Source organism: Apodemus sylvaticus, chromosome 10, assembly GCF_947179515.1.
Source record: "Apodemus sylvaticus chromosome 10, mApoSyl1.1, whole genome shotgun sequence".
Lineage (NCBI taxonomy): Eukaryota > Metazoa > Chordata > Mammalia > Rodentia > Muridae > Apodemus > Apodemus sylvaticus.
This window is the reverse complement of record NC_067481.1, coordinates 21,688,657-21,708,864: the sequence shown is the minus strand read 5'-3', so window position 1 is coordinate 21,708,864 and position 20,208 is coordinate 21,688,657. Positions and strand designations below refer to the sequence as shown.

At 51.5% G+C, this 20,208-nt stretch overlaps 2 protein-coding genes across 4 annotated transcripts; one reads left to right on the top strand and one right to left on the bottom strand.

Moving 5' to 3' along the window:
* Window positions 1-852: 852 nt before the first annotated feature.
* Wnk4 (WNK lysine deficient protein kinase 4) lies at window positions 853-18,653 on the top strand. 3 transcript variants are annotated; one of them, XM_052197769.1, is made up of 19 exons: window positions 853-1,567; window positions 2,992-3,164; window positions 4,216-4,436; window positions 4,723-4,880; window positions 5,488-5,576; window positions 5,667-5,883; window positions 8,824-9,088; window positions 9,269-9,390; window positions 9,630-9,688; window positions 9,787-9,901; window positions 10,167-10,283; window positions 15,138-15,275; window positions 16,244-16,286; window positions 16,388-16,953; window positions 17,037-17,097; window positions 17,197-17,602; window positions 17,692-17,891; window positions 18,058-18,155; window positions 18,263-18,653. In XM_052197769.1, exons 1-19 carry the CDS (start codon window positions 959-961, stop codon window positions 18,263-18,265), a joined length of 3,660 nt encoding a protein of 1,219 aa, XP_052053729.1. In that variant the 5' UTR covers window positions 853-958; the 3' UTR covers window positions 18,266-18,653. The 3 variants fall into 3 exon arrangements, with proteins under 3 accessions (XP_052053729.1, XP_052053728.1, XP_052053731.1); XM_052197768.1 differs by having other exon boundaries at window positions 16,385-16,953; XM_052197771.1 differs by lacking the exon at window positions 18,263-18,653 and having other exon boundaries at window positions 16,385-16,953; window positions 17,692-17,950; window positions 18,058-18,138.
* A 543-nt stretch (window positions 18,654-19,196) lies between these two features.
* Window positions 19,197-20,208, bottom strand: LOC127695547 (cytochrome c oxidase assembly factor 3 homolog, mitochondrial). Its single transcript, XM_052197778.1, has 2 exons — window positions 19,955-20,208; window positions 19,197-19,693 (listed from the first exon to the last, which is right to left on the bottom strand). The coding sequence occupies exons 1-2, from the start codon at window positions 20,166-20,168 to the stop codon at window positions 19,581-19,583; spliced, it is 327 nt and encodes a 108-aa protein (XP_052053738.1). The 5' UTR covers window positions 20,169-20,208; the 3' UTR covers window positions 19,197-19,580.

The window sequence follows — 20,208 nt, the reverse complement described above, 5'->3', positions numbered from 1 at the left end:
GTGGTTTGCCATGTGCTGGGTGGGTTGTGTGGAGGAGTGCGGGTGGAACACAGCTTGGGGACAGACTGCTTGCTTTCTAAATCGGAGTCACTTATTGCTCTCCCATGGAAGTCCTGAACTATTCTGAAGCCCCTCCCTCCACCCCTGATGGTCTGGGTGGGGTAGTTGTGGCCAAGGGGAGCTTGGGGGGGTAAACCGGATGTGGACTTTGGTTTATTGAAGACTTTGGCAAACACAAGGAGAGGAAAGAGAGCCCACAGCAAAAACAACCTTTCTGGCCAGGGCCAGGCTCAGGCCCAGGTGGGGTGGAGCTGATGGGTGACAAGCTCTTGGTTGGGGCCAGGTGGTGGGGAAGGAGGATGACCAACCCATCCTTGTGCAGGCCAGGCACTGCTGAGCCAGGAAAGCCTTACCTTTCCAATGCTGTTAGGCCTGGGGCGCTACTTCTGATTGGGACTGTAACGCTGCCTTATCAAGGGTGTGCAGGCTGGTGGTGCACCTCCCCCTCATTGAGGCATAGGAGTGGCGGTCACTTTTCATCTCCTGTTCCAGTGTTCTCCAACTCCCCCACCCCAAACATGTTTGCCCTCTTGTGCGGGAGCGTCCCTGCTGCCGCCTCCCACTCACTCCGCTCTTGCCGGGAAGAAGGTTTAAAGGCGTGGACTCTGGAAAAAGCAGGGCACACAGTCGGGGGCTGAGCAGCGGTCGAGATGAGGGGCAGTACCCGCAGCTCCACACTGCAACACGCCAGGCTCACAAGGGGGCGGCCCTGGGTGGTGAGGACCGGTCTTGGTTGGGGGCGGGTCGGGGGTGGAGTCGGGGGCGGGTCGCCGGGCAGGCCAGCGGGGGCTGGGGCCCCAGCAGCTCAGCCGGAGTGCTGCGTACCCAGCGGGTCCGCCTGTCAAGGCTGCCGCCTCCAGCCGCCAGGCTTTCTGGTCTGCGGCGCCCGGCCCTTCCTATGCTAGCACCTCGAAATACGGAGACCGGGGTCCCCATGTCTCAAACCGAGGCTGACCTGGCTCTGCGGCCACCTCCAGCTCTCACCTCCACCGGGCCGACCCGCCTGGGGCCACCTCCTCGCCGAGTGCGCCGCTTCTCTGGAAAGGCTGAGCCCCGGCCGCGCTCTTCGAGACCCAGCCGCCGCAGCTCAGTCGATTTGGGACTGCTGAGCTCCTGGTCTCAACCAGCCTCACTCCTTCCTGAACCCCCGGATCCTCCGGACTCCGCTGGCCCCACGAGGAGCCCACCTTCAAGTTCTAAAGAACCCCCCGAGGGCGCATGGACTGGAGCAGCCCCCGTGAAGGCTGCAGACTCTGCGTGTCCTGAGCTTACGGGACCTTCAGGAGGTCCAGGGTCCCGAGAGCCACCGAGGGTTCCTGATGCTGCAGCCCGGGAACGGCGGCGGGAGCAGGAAGAAAAAGAGGACACAGAAACCCAGGCTGTGGCAACGTCTCCGGACGGCCGATACCTCAAGTTTGACATTGAGATTGGAAGAGGTTCCTTCAAGACCGTGTATCGAGGACTAGACACTGACACCACGGTAGAGGTGGCCTGGTGTGAGCTGCAGGTGTGGCTGGGTACCCCCTCGGTGGTACCTAGGGTTGGGGCCTTTGTGGGGGGGTCTTAGGTTGGGGACATTGGAGGACAATATCAAAGGAAGGATCACTTTTTTTTTTTTTTTGTCAGCTGTCCAGGCACTCTTGCTTTCCTTGCCGGCATGAGTTTACTGACTGGGTAGTTTCAGGAGAAACTGAGGCAGGTGGTATATAGTGGCTGCCAATGGGCCAGTGAGCATAGACAATGTCACTTTCAAACCTCTATACAAATCCGAGGGTTGGAAAACTGGGTGGGCAGCAGTAGCCCTCTAGTCTCTCCCGGGTACCGCTGCCCCTTCCTCTCTTGCTCCTCCAAGTCTTACTTTGGTCTTCCTCTGTGACTCTGGTTTTCTTTCTCCTCCTCCTCCTCCTCCCTGTTTACAAACTTAGTATGTGAGAGAGTCCAGGGGCTGAGGACAAGGCCCCCTCTACCTCCAGAAAGATTTAAGGTAGTTGTGGCAGAAGGGGGGGGTTCTCCAGGCCCTTTCTGGAGCTGTCAGCTTTACAAATAGACTTCTCAACAGCTTCAAGAAGCAATAGGAAGCTCTAGTTATAGCTGGAGTCCAGTCCAGTTTCTCATCCCTAAGCATACCTGGGGTTGCCCTTTCCATTGCCAAGGGCTCAGCCTTGCAGCTTTTGGACTTTAGGAAGATGTGGATTGGCAGTTTCTTCCTTCGTGGCTCCCACTCTAAGTGTGAGTGGTCCCGGAAATTTTTAGGGTATAAAAACAGGAGGAAGGGTCCTTCCACTTTGGCCCTGGCATAGGGCTCTCCCCTAGTGACTGCTAGTGCTGCGTCGGAGGCTCTAAGCCAGGCCAGGAAAATCAGCCAGACTCAGGAGAGGGGGAGGGAGAGGGAGAGGGAGAAGAGGGGTGGGGCAGCTCTAGCCATGGGGGGCAGGGAGCAGTCTCCTGGCCCTGGATCTTTTCTTTCTTGGTATCTTCCTCTGACTCTGTCTATTTGTAGTTCCTAGTTTTTAGGGCTAACCTCTTGATGGCCCCAATTCCCTGCGTGGTCTGCCTGCTGCCTGCCGGCTGCCACCCCTCCACACACCCCCTCACCCCACCCCGCCCCTTCCACGGTCTGCTCTGGCGGCCACAAAGACGCTATTGAGTGCATAGCTCCCAGACCTGGTTGCATAAAGGCGCTTGTGTCCAGCAGGGGGTCCAGAGTGCTGCCCCAGGCCCAGGGTGGATGTGTTTTAGAGCAATAAGAAGGGACCAACCAAAAGTTGGGGGTCTACAGCCCTTCTGGCTAGCAATTTCACCAACCATACCCTAACTATATGTTCCCGTCCTCATTTCTTCCCCCAGCTCTATCCCAAATATTCCATGTTTTTCTTGGGGGGGGGGGGCGGTGTCTGGAACTGACGTGACCCCCGTCACCCCATCCTACAGACTCGGAAACTCTCTCGGGCTGAACGGCAGCGTTTCTCCGAGGAAGTTGAGATGCTCAAGGGCCTGCAGCACCCCAACATCGTCCGCTTCTATGACTCGTGGAAGTCGGTGCTGAGGGGCCAGGTTTGCATCGTGCTGGTCACAGAACTCATGACCTCGGGCACGCTCAAGACGTGAGCTCTGGCCTGGGTGGGAGGGGGGAGGATGGAACACCACTCCGAGGCTCTAGGAACAACTCCCAGTCACTTCAAACTTATACACTTGAAACCATGCTCTCTCCCACTTTAGCAGTCTGTGTGAGGGTCAATGTGTACCGCGCACACAGGTCAAAACTTTAGGTGTCTTCGCTGTACCCTCATTCTCTACAGTGGCATTTCCTAAGTCCTTGTTTAACATCCTCCCACTGGGTTCCCCCTCCCCCGCCCATCTCATCTTTGCCCCTACCTTGCTGACACCCTCCCAACTCCCAGCAGCCCTCCTCAAGGGAGGGCCCTTCCAGTCTGCTCTCTCTTCAAGTTATACTATTTTCCTGCAACCCAGGGGAAACCTGACCCTCTGACTCTTTTGGTTCCCCATCCACCCACCCCCGGGACAGGGTTTCTCAGTATAGCCCTGGCTGTCCTGGGACTCACTCTGTAGACCAGGCTGGCCTCGAACTGAGAAATCCACTCTCCTCTGCCTCCCTAGTGCTGAGAAATCCACTCTCCTCTGCCTCCCTAGTGCTGGGATCAAAGGCATGCGCCACCTCTGCCCGCTGCTGCTCCTCCTCCTCCTCTTTTAAACCTCTTCAAGATTTCCCGCTGCCCTGGGGGTAAAGTCTGGTCAGTCCCTCCAACACACTCTCCTCTTGAGCGGAAGTTACAGACAAACCCAATTCTTTGTGATTCCACCCATTCTTAACAGTCACTTCAGCCTGGAAAGTCTCCATCCTTCCCTGTTTTCACCCTTCAAGACAAAAGTTAGTCCTCCCCACGCTTGGGACGGTTAGTCATTCCTTCCAGGCACCATCCTTGGCTGCAGCCCTATCTATGAATTTACCATCAGAATCATTTTGTAACCTGTTCACTGCACTCATTGACTCAGTTTCTTCCCGGCCCAGACGGGTCTAATTTAAAATAATGCTGGCAGAGAAGGCAGAGGTGGTGGCAAGGATGGGTTAGGAAGGAATTTTCCAGCCCCGGATAGATATCCCCACCCTGACCACGGTGACACACCCTCTCCCAGGTACCTGAGGCGGTTCCGCGAAATGAAACCCCGAGTCCTTCAGCGCTGGAGTCGCCAGATCCTACGGGGACTTCATTTTCTACATTCCCGAGTGCCCCCCATCCTGCACCGAGATCTCAAGTGTGACAACGTCTTCATTACTGGCCCCTCAGGCTCTGTCAAAATCGGAGATCTTGGACTGGCCACGCTCAAGCGCGCCTCCTTTGCCAAGAGCGTCATTGGTGCGTCTCTCCAGCAGGACCCTTGCCGTTACTAGTTCCTTTGCATCAGAAAAGAGCATGGGACCCCTCACTCCGCTCCAACAGAGCTACTGCACTAGGGAGACCCATTTTTTTCCTGCCCCCAGCATAGGCTTTGGGCACTAGTTGGTCAACCAACCAACACTCCAGAACTCCTGGGGTTGCTCTTGGGCTCTTAAGGCTCCCCACCCCCACCCCCGTGTGATATACTCAAGTGGAGGGAGGAAACCAGGAGGAAGAAGCCTGATCCTTTCTGTGGGTCCAATAGGGACCCCGGAATTCATGGCCCCTGAGATGTATGAGGAAAAGTACGACGAGGCTGTGGATGTGTACGCCTTTGGCATGTGTATGCTGGAGATGGCTACGTCTGAGTATCCCTACTCGGAGTGTCAGAACGCCGCACAAATCTACCGCAAGGTCACTTCGGTGAGAAGGGTGGGGTTCGGGGAAGAAGGGATCCCCAGTGCCTCTCCCACTCTTCTATCCTCTAACTAGCCTGTGTGTAGTACCCTTTATATACTCATATATTTGTATATAACATTAGCATATATTATATTAACATATATATTAAGAGTATATATTATATACATTAAATTATGTATATATGTGTGTATATACACACACACACACACACACACACATATCCTTAATAAAACCAGGCCAGACAGAAAGATGTTCTGACGAAGCAGAAATGTATGCACATAAACCTTCACACAAGCTGGTAAGAATATGTGTAATCCAAAGAGTTTACAGACAACTTCACATTTAGTCTCAGTAGATCTTTCTAGTTGCCCCACTAGGTGAGCCCGGCAAACGTTCTACCCTTTACAAATGAGAGAACAATCAGCCAGAAGCCTTGGGCAAGGTCACACCAACAATATATGGAGGGAATGGGATCTGAAATCAAGTCTTTCAGTACCAGCATCCTCCCCGACCCGAGCCTTGGCGCCCCCCACCCCCACCCCCGCCTGCACTGCAGACTTGCAGAGTGGGTCGCAGGCAGCCCGAGGCCTCATGAGATCCCTTCTCTCAGGGCACAAAGCCCAACAGCTTCTACAAGGTGAAGATGCCAGAGGTGAAGGAGATCATTGAAGGCTGCATCCGCACGGATAAGAACGAGAGGTGAGGTGGGGTCTGGGGCAGAGACGGGATGGAGCCGATGGGGCAGTCAGTGGTAGCGGTCTCCCGCGCTCACTGTTCCGCGCTCCCCAGGTTCACCATCCAGGATCTCTTGGCCCACGCATTCTTCCGCGAGGAACGGGGTGTGCACGTGGAGCTGGCAGAGGAAGATGACGGAGAGAAGCCGGGTCTCAAACTCTGGCTGCGCATGGAGGATGCACGGCGCGGGGGGCGCCCACGGGACAACCAGGCCATCGAGTTCCTGTTCCAGCTTGGCCGGGACGCTGCGGAGGAGGTGGCTCAGGAGATGGTGAGGAGGATATAGATAGATCCTGCTTTGGTTGAATGTGTACAGAGTTCAGCCATCCTGCCAGCAGTCAACAGGAGGGGCGGGGTGCGGCGCTACCTACCCAGAGCTGCAGCCCCTACAGGGGTCTGTCTCTCCAATCCACCTGCGCACGCGCACACCAGGGTTCTCCCCCCCCCCTGCCCCCAGAACAAATCCTGGAAACCCTAACCTCACTTCTTTGCCTTGCAGATTCATTTATCACAGAATGCCCTTCTTGGCAATTTATTTGTTATTTTTTCCTCTCCACCTTCTTTGTCTCTTTCCCGCTCTGTGCTTAGTATCAACGGTCACTCCTCCAGTGTAAAAGCTAAATGCTTCTTTTCAGATCCGTGGATGGGGATGTCTCAATACAACCGCAAATCTTGGGCTTTGTTTCATACCTGACTATTTCCCGTCTCTCTCCTCTGCTAGACTAGAAACAATCTGTGGTCAGATAATATTTTATTGATTTTTTTCACAGTCCTTTACTGTTAAGCAATAGTAGGTGCTCCTTAACATTACGTGTGGCTTAAAGAAAGAAAGAATTTTCATGCCTGGCAGTGGTGGCGCACGCCCCTTTAATCCCAACACTTCGGAGGCGGAGGCAGGTGGATTTCTGAGTTCGAGGCCAGCCTGGTCTACAGAGTGAGTTCCAGGACAGCCAGGGCTACACAGAGAAACCCTGTCTCGAAAAACCAAAAAAAAAAAAAAAAAAAAAAAAAGCATTGTCACTTGTCACGTGACCCTCTTGGGAGGACTATGGGGAGCATGCTCAGAGAGTTTGACTGTCTTGTCTAGACTCCTGAGAAAACAAATGACAAAGCGGGATGTAATCTCCAGCTGGTTTGAAATCTGGTGGCCCTTTCACTCACCCGGCAAAGCCCACAGCTAAACTGATTGAAAAGACGAGGGGAGGTGACAGGCAGAGATTAGTGGAGGAGAAAGTACGTGTGGGAGACAGACGATGCCAGGGCAGAACCCCGAAAGCTTGTTGAAGAGAACCCGAATGGATGGAGGCGTGAGAATATAGGATTCTCACTGAGACCATGCTGGCTCAGTGGGGCATGTCTTTTTTTTTTTTAAGATTTATTTATTTTATGTATGTGAGTACACGGTAGCTGTCTTCAGACACACCAGAAGAGGGCATCAGATCTCATTACAGATGGTTGTGAGCCACCATGTGGTTGCTGGGAATTGAACTCAGGGCCTCTGGAAGAGCAGTCAGTGCTCTTAACCACTGAGCCATCTCTCCAACCCCAGGGCATGTTTTTTGTTTTTTTGGGTTTTTTTTTTTTTTGTTGCTGTTGTTGTTGTTATTTTGTTTTTAATCCCAGCACCCAGGAGGCAGAGGTAGATGAATCTCTTAGGAGTCCAGCCAGTGAACTCCAGGCCAGCCAGAGATACAGGAGACTGTTTGGCACCAAAGCAGTCTCCAGAGCATGGCCCAGCTTGACTTGAGATTCAGCCTGTTTAGAGTAGCATCTTGTTTATGTTGCGTGTGACACTGTGCATATGTATGTGGGGGTCACATGTGCCACAGCATGCATGTAGAGGTCAGAGGACAACTGGTGGGAGTCAGTTCTCTCCTTCCATCATGTGGACCCTGGGGATCAAACCCAGACTGTTGGGTTTGGCAGTGGCCACCTTTATACACAGAGAACACAGAGACATTTTATCTGTCCTCAATATTAAATCTTGATCTATTATCTGTAAGGGAGCAAGGGATTCCTGTGTGTGTAATGTACTCTTTGTGTGTGTGGGTATGCACATGTATACATGTATGCACATGCTTTTACATGGACACTGGAGACCAAAATCAGATCTTTTTTTTCATTTATTCGTTCATTCATTCATTCCTTCTATGTATGTGAGTACATTGTGGTTCTCCTCAGACATACCAGAGGAGGGCATCGAATCCCATTACAGATGGTTGTGAGCCACCAGGTTGCTGGGAGCTGAACTCAGGACCTCTGGAAGAGCAGTCAGTGCTCTTAACTGCAGAGCCATCTCTCCAGCCACCAGAATTCAGGTCTTTTTTTTTGTTTTTTGTTTTTTTTGTAGACCAGGCTGGCCTCGAACTCAGAAATCTGCCTGCCTCTGCTGCCCAGAGTGCTGGAATTACAGGCGTGCGCCACCACCACCCAGCTTGGAATTCAGGTCTTTATGATTGCAGAATCATGTCCAAAACAACAGTGGCAAAATTTATCCCATAATGTTATTGAGAAGACTTAAGGATGATGAGTTCAGTTAACTTACATGGTTGTTAATTAATAAATAGTTCCCTCCTTATTTCTAGAGGCCTCAAAGAAGTGTCCTGATCAACCACCCTCCATTTACAGATGTGTGTGTGCAGATTTGTAAAGTCAGTTTAAAGGTGTCCTGATGGATCTGTCTGCTCCCTCTATCCTCTCTCCCCACCCCTGCTGTATACCGATGTGTGTGCGTATGCATGTGTGTGCGTATGCATGTGTGTGCGTATGGATGTGGAAGCCAGAAGTTAACTTTGGGTGTCATGTCTCAGAAACCAGCAACCTTGCTTTTTGAGACAGGGTTTCCCTGTGTAGCCCTGACTATCCTAGAACTCACTCTGTAGGCCAGGCTGGCCTCGAACTCAGAGATCTGCCTGCTTCTGCCTCCAGAGTTCTGGGGTTGATGGGCAGAGAGGGTTTCTCCCTAGGACCTGGGGCTTGCTAATTAGACTAGTCTGGCTGGCCAGCAAGCCCCGCCCACGGGCTCTGCTTTCCCCGCCTCCCCAGCACTGGGATTTCAGTCACACCTACCTACCTGAAGGTTTACACGAGCATTTGGAATTAGGCCCGTGCTTCATGCAGAGATCATTTTGCTAGCTTAGGTAGCTCCCCAGTCCCTCTTGGCCTGTGGGGGGAATCCGAAGCTGTGTCTCCCTTGCTATCCTGACTCCAGGTAGCCTTGGGCTTAGTCTGCGAAGCCGATTACCAGCCAGTGGCCTGTGCAGTTCGAGAGCGGGTTGCTGCCATCCAGCGGAAGCGGGAGAAGCTACGAAAAGCCAGGGAATTGGAGGTTCTCCCACCAGACTCAGGACCTCCTCCAGCAACTGTGAATATGGCTCCTGGTCCTCCCAGTGCCTTCCCGCCAGAGCCTGAGGAGCCAGAGGCTGACCAGCACCAATCCTTCCTCTTCCGCCATGCCAGCTGTTCATCTACGACGTGTAAGTCACCCCGACTTTGAGTTCTAGGTCCCAGAAGTCCAGAACCTTCCTTTGTGGACAAACGCTCCCACAATTCTCTCCTGGCTCCAGGCCCCTCTTTGCTCTGACAGGTCCCCCTCCCTTCCCACCACAGTCCTTTATTATTCTTATTGTTTTTTGATCCACTTCCTCCCCTACCAGCTGATTGCGAGACTGATGGCTACCTCAGCTCCTCCGGCTTCCTGGACACCTCAGACCCTGCCCTTCAGCCCCCTGGGGGGGTGCCATCCAGCCCCGCCGAGTCCCATCTCTGCTTGCCCTCGGTGAGAGGGGGTCTCCAGGCCAGGGAATTGGAGGTTCCAGCCATTCAAAGTCCAAGACCTATCCCTCTCTCCTGAATCCCACCCCCTAACCTGTTCCCTGGGCTCCCAAAACACACTATTCTTGCCCATATGCCTCCAATTCCCTAGTATTCTCCCCACAACCTGACACCGTTTCCCGGAGTCTCCACCATCATCATCAGCTATTATCCCCTGATCTCATGAATTCTGTCGTCTTTCAGGGTTTTGCCTTGTCCATCCCACGGTCTGGCCCTGGCAGTGACTTTTCTCCTGGGGACAGGTATGTTCTGGTTTAAGTTGGGGTAGCAGGGTGAGACACAGAATGTTCTGGGTTCCCACTGTCTACTGAAACCCTTCCATCTCCTTTCCCTGGTCCAGCTATGCCTCAGATGCGGCGTCAGGCCTCAGTGACATGGGAGAAGGGGGGCAAATGAGGAAAAACCCAGTGAAGACTCTTCGACGAAGACCCCGATCCCGGCTCCGGGTCACTAGTGTAAGGATAGCCCAGGAACTGAACAATAACCCACAGGACCAGTAGGGAACTGCCTGGGGCGGGGCTGGGCAGGGCGGGGCAGAAAAGTGGAGTTGTCCTGTGTGACTGGTGATGCTTTGAGGCATCTAGTCTAGTTTCAATGCCAGACTCTGGGCGTAGAATCTGTTCTCAAGCTCCACTCTGGCCAGAGTGTATCAGCTACAGCAGGGTGGAAAAACAAGGCAGAGGCATTGATTTCTTCCCTCTGCTGACTTTGAATCCGAAGGTCTCAGACCAGAACGACAGAGTTGTCGAGTGTCAGCTACAGACTCACAACAGCAAGATGGTGACGTTCCGATTTGATCTGGATGGGGACAGCCCAGAAGAAATCGCAGCTGCCATGGTGAGGGGGAGAGAGATGGTGACAGAGTGTTTGGATTCTATGTAAGCGCGCTTCCCTCCCTGTATCCACTGGTGCTGACATTTATACCCTGACCCTGCAGCAAGGGTGTATAAACACTGGTTGGCAGGGCGACGCTGAAGATGCTTTGGCCTTTGTGTGGGGGCAGAGGAGGTGGGGGGGCATTTCTGTGTATTTAGTCAGGTTGAGCACTTTGCTCTCTCTGTGGACTGGGGAGATAAGAGTTCCTGCTAGAGGTGCCACAGGCGACTGGAAGTAAAGGATGGACTGGAGCATCGTGGGAAGGAGTGGGATTCCCCTAGGCCCTGGCAGATGAGTAGGGGTGGTGCAGAAGCAGGGAAAGGGCATGACCTTCTGGAAGCATGGCATGAACAATGCCTTTAGTGCTGTGCTGAGTACTGAGAGGGTTTAGGGAGGAGACCACTGTCACTGGAGAAAAGGGATCCTACAGGAGTGTTCTGGGAAGTGAATTCAGAACATATCACTAGAGCTAAAGAAGGACCACTGTGAGCAGTGCATGCCTGTGATCTGAGCTCTTGGGAGGCTGTAGCCGGAAGATCAATGATTGGGGTCATCCTTGGCTGCACAACACTTCGGGGCTAACCCAGGCTATATGAGACTTTGAAGCAAACAAAGGAAGTCAGGCAAAGAGGGACATGATGAGAATGGGTAGTTTTTTGTTTGTTTGTTTGTTTGTTCATTTGTTTTTTTAGACTTTTTTTAAAAAATTATTTTATTTAATGTATGTGTGCTCTGCTGCGTGTACACCTGTATGCCAGAGTAAGGGCATCAGATCCCATTACAGATGGTTGTGAGCCACCGTGTGGGTCCTGGGGATTGAACTCAGGACCCCTGGAAGTACAGCCAGTGTTTTTAATCACAGAGCCATCTCTCCAGCATGAGAATGGGTTTTAAAGACCGTTCTGCTGTGAGATAGGGGAAGGTATTAGGAGTAAAGACTCTGATGGGGGTGGGGTGGGGGGTGAGGGGGTTTGGAGGGGTGGGGGGTGGAAACAGGAAGCCAGATAGGCAGGAAGGAAAAATGAAATATGGGAGAAGAAAGGTTGAAAGTAGGATTGTTTCAGGAAAATCGCCGTGCAGTCCAGTAAGCTCTTGATGTCCTACAGTGTGGGTGGTGGATGCCCAATAAATATTTGCTGAGTTGATATGCTAGGGAGGCAGGGGGAAGGGAGATCAAGGACAACCTGTGTCAGAGGACCGAAGAGGAGCGGGCTACTCAGAGAGAAGTCGGAAATGAGAGCAGGGTTTTGTTTTTGTTTTGTTTTGTTTTTAGTCATGATGAACTTGAGTAATAGCTGAGTTAAGGTTCTCCATGGCAACAGGAAATGGCCAGGCAGAGCTGGAGAGGGATGAGTTTGGGAATCCTCAGTCCAGAGCCGAAGGTGAAAATAGACCTGCAAGTGAGAGACCAGGAAGCTTTGAGGGAGTCTCCTGAAAACTTCCCGTTCTAGAACAAGAAGCAGATGACAAGGTCCTGAAAGACAGGACGTTGAAGCCCAAGAAGGAAAAGGATATTAGTGAGGACAAAATGAGTTCCAGCCGGGCGGTGGTGGTGCACGCCTGCAATCCCAGCACTCTGGGAGGCAGAGGCAGGCGGATTTCTGAGTTCAAGGCCAGCCTGGTGTACAGAGTGAGTTCCAGGACAGCCAGGGCTACACAGAGAAACCCTGTCTCGGAAAAAAAACAAATCCAAAAAACCAAAAAAAAAAAAAAAACCCAAAAACAAAAAAACAAAAATGAGTTCCAAGGAGGCAGCACAGAGGGGACCCTGCAGCAAGACCCGTACTGTATTTTGTTAGAAGTCTTGGTAGGAGACACTTTCAACAGAGCAGAGGGGCAGGGGTCAGGTGATGGAGAAACATCTGCTTTCAGGAATTCTTCCCTAAAGCCTCTGATGCCATCCACCTAGTCTCCAGAACAAAGAAAAGAATCACCTGGCCCGGCACCTAAGGCTTGTCATCTTCAGTCAAGTCTCTTGACCCTTCCAGCATCTTTATTAAGCTACACACATGTCTGAGTAGTTCCTTGAAATGTCTGGGTGCCTTCCTGCCTCTGCTTCTCTCTACTTGGGGATCCGTAGGTCTGAAAAACCCCCATGGTTGCCATGACCACCCAGAAGCCACACACTCCAAAGTGACTCACCCCTGAACTCAGATCCATTTTCCTTCGTCTCCCCACTAATCCACTCCTCTGTAGCAGTGTTTGAGACTTGGATCTAATCTTGCCGCATCGTCATCAAATATTTGTGACTCTGAAACTAGGAGGTGTGGCCTTTACACCATAGTCCGTCCAACTGCACCAGGTCCTGTCTTCAGACTGTTCTGCCTTTCATAAGGCTGTGTCTTGGCCTCAGCTGTTCTTCCTTCTCTTCTGATGGCTAGCGAGGGGAGACTGAAAGAAAGACTAGCTTAGCGATGGCCCTCAACCCTCCTCTTTTTTTTTTTTTTTAAATATTTTGTTTACACTTTTGACAAGGTGGTAGTGACTTCTGCCTTTATTTCTTTTTAAAGATTTATTTATTTATTATATGTAAGTACACTGTAGCTGTCTTCAGACACTCCAGAAGAGGGTGTCAGAACTCATAACGGATGGGATGGTTGTAAGCCACCATGTGGTTGCTGGGATTTGAAATCAGGACCTTCGGAAGAGCAGTCAGTGCTCTTAACCGCTGAGCCATCTCTCCAGCCCCAACCCTCAGTCTTCCTAATGCTGCAAGCCTTTAGTGCAGTTCCTTCTGTTGTGGTGCCTGCCAGCCATAAAAGTATTCTGATGTTATTCGTAACTGCAATTTTGCTCCTGTTTTGAATCATAATGGCAATATCTGCTATAGAGGATATCTGATATATGACCCTGAAGGGGTCGGGACCGGAAGGTTGAGAACTAGCTTGTCTCTGAGCTTTTCTCTAATACCTGAGTTCACATTTCATGTGCTGAAATTTGGTGAGCGTGGCCAGGCTCCATTTCTCCTCTATTCCCTCCTCTTCCCTTCTTTCTCCTCCTTCAGTTGTGCTGGAGATCAAACCCAGGGTCTTGTGGCAAGTGCCGACTCACTGAGCTACAACCCTGGCCCCTCATGACTGTTTCTTCATCTCTCCGAACCTCCGCTGTTTATTGATTACTGTGTGTTTTTCAAAGATGTGATCTAATATAGTGATGTGTGTAAATGGCTATAGACCCTCAGGGAAGGGTTGCTTTTCTGACTCCACATTTGTAAAGTTCTGCATCAAATGTTCATGGTGTGATGCTATCCCAGCTTCTCCCATCCCCAGAGGTACATGACCTGTTTCTTCATTGGAATAGCATTGGGGAGGGTGATTACAGACTTTTATTGCATTCATTTACTTGTGTCTGGAGGGCATAAGAAAACCAGTAACAATCATTTTCCTCCTTTCACCTTATGGTCACGTGACTGGGCTCATACATTTGAGCTTGGTGACAGACAGCTCTATCCATTTTGCTGCCCCAATTACAGATCATTAACATTTTTTAAATTGTGAAGTTTCCTGTTGTTGGTATTGGTGTTGTGTTTTCTTTTTGTTTTTTGTTTTTTTGTGATTTTTGAGACATGGTCTCATTGTGTAGTTCTGGCTGTCACTTTGTAGACCCTGCTGGACTCCAATTCACAGAGATCTGCCTGCCTCTGTCTCCCATGGGGCTGGGATTAAAGGCATGTATCACCATGTCTGGCTAAATTGTGGTTAAAAAAGAATCCAAATACATAGTAAATTGGACATAGTGGCATATACCAGCCCTGAGGAATGTGAGATAGGATTGCTACCAGTTCAAAGCCACCCTGGGTGATGTAGTGAGATCCTGGCTCCCAATCTCAGGTACTCAATGCTTATGGAGTGGAAAGTGACATTTACCATGGATGCTTGTTTTACTTAACTTTACTTGCCAGGTATGAATGGGATCCCATGTGGTGTACTTTATAATTGTTATGTGAGTGCAGACATTGTGTTCAAAAGCATGCAACTGTGAAAGAACTTGGACTCTTTCAGTGAACCTGAGTTCAAATAGTGTGGCATTGGGCCAGCTGAAATTTTCAAATAACATTTATTTACTTACTTACTTACTTACTTACTTATTTACTTACTGTTTTTTTTTGAGACAGGGCTTCTCTGTGTAGCCCTGGCTGTCCTGGAACTCACTCTGTAGACCAGGCTGGCCTCAAACTCAGACATCTGCCTGCCTCTGCCTCCAAGTGCTGGGATTAAAGGCGTATGCCACCACTGCCTGGCCAAATAACATTTTTAAATTATTTATTTATTTATTTTATGTGCATTACTGTTTTGTCTGCATGTATATCTGTGTGAGGATGTCAGGTCTTTTGGAACTGGAATTATGGACAGTTGTGAGCTGCCACGTGGGTACGGGAAACTGAACTCAGTTCCTCTGGAAGAGTAGCCACTGCTCTTAACTCCTGAGCCATCTCTCCAGCCCTGGGCCATCTGAACTTCACTGAGATGTCATCTCAGGAAGATGACATCTGAGCATGCCTGAGCATTAGTTATCTTTACTGCAAAGGGAGATTTTAATAGACCATAGTCAGTTGTTGGTGTTAACTGTGATGATACATGACAGCATTGGTGCATACAGCACATGCACCCTAAGAATGTTAACTCCTTTCCTCCTGGTCTACATTTCTCATTGACCATAAGTGTCTGACAGAAGACACACACTTAGCAGTTGATGCAGTGGTGCATGCATGTACTTAGCAAATGATGCAGTGGTGTCACCAGTTGGGTTTAAACATCGGGAGCAAGGTAGTAGTGGGGACATGACACCTTCCTCCCACACCATAACCCCTTCCAGGTGTATAATGAGTTCATTCTGCCCTCGGAGCGAGATGGATTCCTGAGCCGGATCCGGGAGATCATCCAGCGAGTGGAGAGCCTGCTGAAGAGGGATGCTGGTCCCCCCGAGGCCGCTGAAGATGCCCTGAGCCCTCAGGTCAGGCCTCTAGACATCTTCAGCAGGAGCAGAGTCTACCTTCAGAGTTCTCCTTGGGTTAACTTCCCTTGAGTTTGAGGGCCTTAGAAATGTCTCTTACAGCGGGCAGTGGTGGTGGCACACACTTTTAATCCCAGCACTCTGGGAGGCAGAGGCTGGCGGATTTCTGAGTTTGAGGCCAGCCTGGTCTACAGAGTGAGTTCCAGGACAGCCAGGGCCATACAGAGAAACCCCGTCTCGAAAAAACCAAATCCAAAAAAACCGAAAAAAAAAAAAAGTCTCTTACTTTGCGAGTATGATGAAAGCAGCAGATTTGTTCTAGGAAACTGTGAATGAAGATTTTCAACTTGCTATTTTGAAATAAGTACAGACTCACAGAGTTACAAGAACTGTAGAGCACATTCCTAGATGCCCTTAGCCCAGATTTGTTGGTTGCTAATATATTTTTTAAGCTTTATTCTATTTATTTTATGTATATAAGTACACTGTAGCTGTACTGATGGTTGTGAGCCATCACGTGGTTGCTGGGAATGAAGGTTGCCTGCTCCAGTCAGCCCCACTTGCTCCCACCCAAAGATTTATTTATTAGTATATCGAAGTACACTGTAGCTGTCTTCAGACACTCCAGAAGAGGGCATCAGATCTCAGTACGGATGGTTGTGAGCCACCATGTGGGTCCTGGGATTTGAACTCAGGATCTTTGGGAAAGCCATCTCTCCAGCCCACTAATATTTTTTTTTTAACTAGCTTTCCTATCCTTCCTGTTTTATATGTTATGTTCTTTTGAACCACTTGAGAACATGTTGGCAGATCTCATGCCTCTTTATCTCTAAATATTTTAGTTAGCACATACACTTTCGAATCCCAAGAAACTCGTGTCTTGATTCCTAGAGGCTCATGGGTTGTATCTTAAGAATCCCAAGTCTGCAACTTCCCCTCTGTGACTAAGGGCCCCTTTTCTCCCTCAGGAAGAGCCTGCAGCTCTGCCTGCCTTCCCAGGCCCATCCAATGGTAGGTTCTATGTCTGTACCAGCTCACCCCCAACCTCTGGGTTGATCTTGTGGAGGGTATGGGCTTGGTGGTCTCCAATCTCAACCCTTCGTCTTCAGCAGAGCTCCAGAGAAGCATCTCCCCAGAACAGAGGAGCTGGGCAGCCTTCTCCACCTCTCCGTCTTCTCCTGGCACCCCCTTGTCCCCTGGAACCCCCTTTTCCCCTGGAACCCCTCCTGTCTTCCCATGCCCCATCTTTCCTATCACTTCACCCTCATGCCATCCCTGCCCGTTCTCCCAGGTCTCTTCAAACCCCTATCCACCGGCTCCCAGCTCCCTGCTTCCCTCCTGTGCCTCTCAGGTTCCACTCCCCTCCTCTTCTCTTCCCATCAACTCTGCCCTCCCATTCTCTCCTAGTTATTCCCAAGTCCCTCTCAGCCCCCCTTCTCTTCCTGTCTGCCCCTCCCCTCCCCCTCTTCCCTCCACCACAGCAGCCCCTCTCCTCTCTCTGGCTAGTGCCTTCTCTCTGGCTGTGATGACTGTGGCCCAGTCCCTGCTGTCCCCGTCCCCTGGGCTTCTTTCTCAGTCTCCTCCAGCCCCTCCAGGTCCTCTGCCTAGCCTGCCCCTTTCCCTTGCTTCTTGTGACCAGGAGAGCCTTTCAGCCCAAACAGCTGAGCCAGAGAATGAGGTAAGTGGGGTAGGAAGAGGGCTAGGATAACAAGGCGGGCTTCTGGATCCTTCCCTTCCTCATGGTAACACACACTTCTGCAGGCTTCGGGAAATCCTGCTCATCCACTACTGGGTGATGCTAGACTGGCACCCATATCTGAAGGTGAGGCCTCTAATCCCTGACGTCGCCCCCACCCCCACCCCCTAACATTCTGTTAGGTTTCTTTTATCCTCTTCACCTCCCTCCTTATCTTCCCCGCAGAGGGAAAGCCCCAGCTTGTTGGCCGTTTCCAAGTGACTTCATCCAAGGAACCAGCAGAGCCTCCCCTGCAACCAGCATCCCCAACTCTCTCCAGATCCCTAAAGCTGCCACGCCCTCAGCTGACCTCAGAGAGCTCGGACACGGAGGACAGTGCCTCAGGAGGACCAGAGACCAGGGAGGCTCTGGCAGAGAGCGACCGCGCAGCCGAGGGCCTGGGGGTTGCGCTCGATGAGGAAAAGGATGAAGGGAAGGAACCCCAACTTGGGGGCAGTTCCCCAATCTTGAGCCAGCCCAGCCCGGTGTGGATGAACTACTCCTACAGCAGCCTGTGTCTGAGCAGCGAGGAGTCAGAGAGCAGCGGGGAGGACGAGGAGTTCTGGGCTGAGCTGCAGAACCTTCGGCAGAAGTGAGTCTGGGGAAGATGGCAGAGCGAGAGGGGGACCTGAGAGAACATAGGGTCTGACTAGCCTTTTCCTGCCCTCGGTGCATCCTCAGGCACTTGTCAGAAGTGGAGGCACTACAGACGCTCCAGAAGAAGGAAATCGAGGACTTGTACAGCCGGCTTGGAAAGCAGCCCCCGCCTGGTATCGTAGCTCCTGCTGCCATGCTGTCCTGCCGCCAGCGCCGCCTCTCCAAGGGGAGCTTTCCCAGCTCCCGCCGCAACAGCCTGCAGCGCTCTGATCCCCCTGGCCCGGGTGAGATGGCAGCCACCCAGCTTTCATCTTTCCCTTGAGACTCCTTCCCCATTGGCAAGGTCTTCTTCCAGGCCCTGGCGGTCTACCCTTGGTGCTGGGGGGCGATCCCCCCTCCTCGCTGCCCCTCCCTCCACTTAGTGTTTTCCCTCCCTCATCCTGCTCCCAGGCATCATGCGAAGGAACTCTCTGAGTGGCAGCAGCACCGGCTCCCAGGAGCAGCGGGCAAGCAAGGGGGTGACATTCGCCGGGGATATTGGCAGGATGGTGAGGGGCGGGCCCACGGGAGGGAGAGCTGAGGGAATGGTGGTTGGCAGAAGCTCTGCCTTCCTCTTCTTTGGACATTTCTTCAGCGTTTTTCTTTTCCCCTTCAGTGAATTCAGACCAGAAGTCCTATGTCTCCCCAACACCAGGGCCCCACCATGGCCCGTGGCCTCTCAGAATCTGATGTTTTTTTGTGACCAACTCAACTCAGCAAAGAACACCCCAGCACTGAGGGGGTAGAAAGAAGGCCTATATGGGCACGGAGAATGCGTTGTGTTCTCCTGAAGAGTCCAAATGTACGGGTTCTCTTTGCTGTGTGGAAATCTCATTTCTGTAGCCTACCCCACCTGCATCTTCTGCTCCTCCCCAGGCAACGGCTGACCACTACGCAATCCAAGTCCAGATGCTTGTAGACGGACAGCTTCCAACTGGGAGAGTGTGGGAGCTGTGTTCATGCTACCAAAGTTAACAGCAACCAATAAAAATACTGAGGAGAAAGACTGTGGGTCTGTGTCCTCCATGCCTTAGGGACGGGAGGCAAAGATTTGTGAGGCGGGTAAGAAGGGCGAGGAACCGAAGCCATTCTCCTCTCACAATGGGAGGCAAGTGGCCATGCTTTCTGGCTTTTTGCCACCAGCTCATGAGGAAACTACACGACCAATGATCCAATGGCCAAGCTATGACTCCCCTCCAGACCCCACCCTAGGCCTGTATATGTTACCAGTCAATGTTAAAAGAATAAAATTACTCCTGTTTATACTTTACCCACCAAGCTAGACACAGGAAAAGGCCGTGACATTAAGAGTCTGTTCTTAGAGGCAGAGAACAGAAGAGTGACCTTCTTCCCTCCAAGACCTGGTTCGGTCTCAAACAGTCCAGTAATCTCTCCCTTAAATCAGGTGGAAAGATCTCACGGAAAAAGTAATTCTAGTTAAACATTTACAAGTCCCTGGGGCAATGCCACCGCTGTGGCTAGAGCCAGGGAGCTCTCCAGCGTGAAGTGCCATGTGTGTGTCTCTCTCAGCCCCCACACACTAGCTTGGCTTCGGGAGAGATGACTCATTTTATTACTCTTAACTTGACCCTATCTTTCCCACTTTAGGTTCCAACTCTGTAGTTAGGCCACACCCTCCCCCTTAACAGTTGGGCCCCAGGGAGGTGAATGGGGGAAACCACAAAGTTTGGGGAAAGGCAAGGTCGCATACCTCTCAAACAAGGAAATAAAAAGGGCTGAGTAACTGTACAAACTGCATGTGGAGTAAGCAATCCTCCCCCAGCCCCCCACACACTGGCAGTGGCCAAACGCATAGTCTCTGGCTTCTTGAGCTCAATCATAGCCTGAAGTTAGCATGCCAGCGATGCTGCGAGACCACCAGGCATCATTCAACATATACAGGGGCTCCAGCAGTTTGAAGATGGTCGGTACAGTTAGGGTCCTGACGCTCTCTCTCTCTCAAGAGCGCGGGCTCGGGCAGCTTTGGCTTCATCTTCCAGCTCATCAAGGAAACGCTCCTGGGCCACCGAGTAGAAGGTGTAACCATCTGGCAGGGTGGGTTCAGGAAATCACAGAGTATTTGGGCATTCCTTTCTTCTACACCCTTGCTATTTCCCCAAATTAAATGATTTTGGAGTGCCGCCCTTTTGCTCTTTTTGAACCCTTAACCAACTGTTATTACTAAGCCAGTTAGCGCAGCGTAAATATAGTAAGATTAGGTATGAACCCCATTTTGCCCACACACTAAAAGCTACACGTCTTGTTCCCTTTTCCCTAACCCCACATGCCGTATAGCCAGGACGGATACAAATTGCTAACACCAGGGCCCCGATGCCCAGGCCGGTCATGATGTTCCGGGTTCGCCGCTGTGGCAGTGTTTTCTGCCACTGGGCAAGTTGGACCTGCCGCATAAACTGCAACTGCGCAGGGGTCAATTTCTCCCGCGACGGGTCGATGCGCTGAGCGAATGGAGCATTTCCATTCTTAGCATTCAGAGGGTCACCAGCTCCCGGAGCTGCCATGTTGCGGCTCCGCCCTAAGCCGTCGATCCCGGAACTCGCC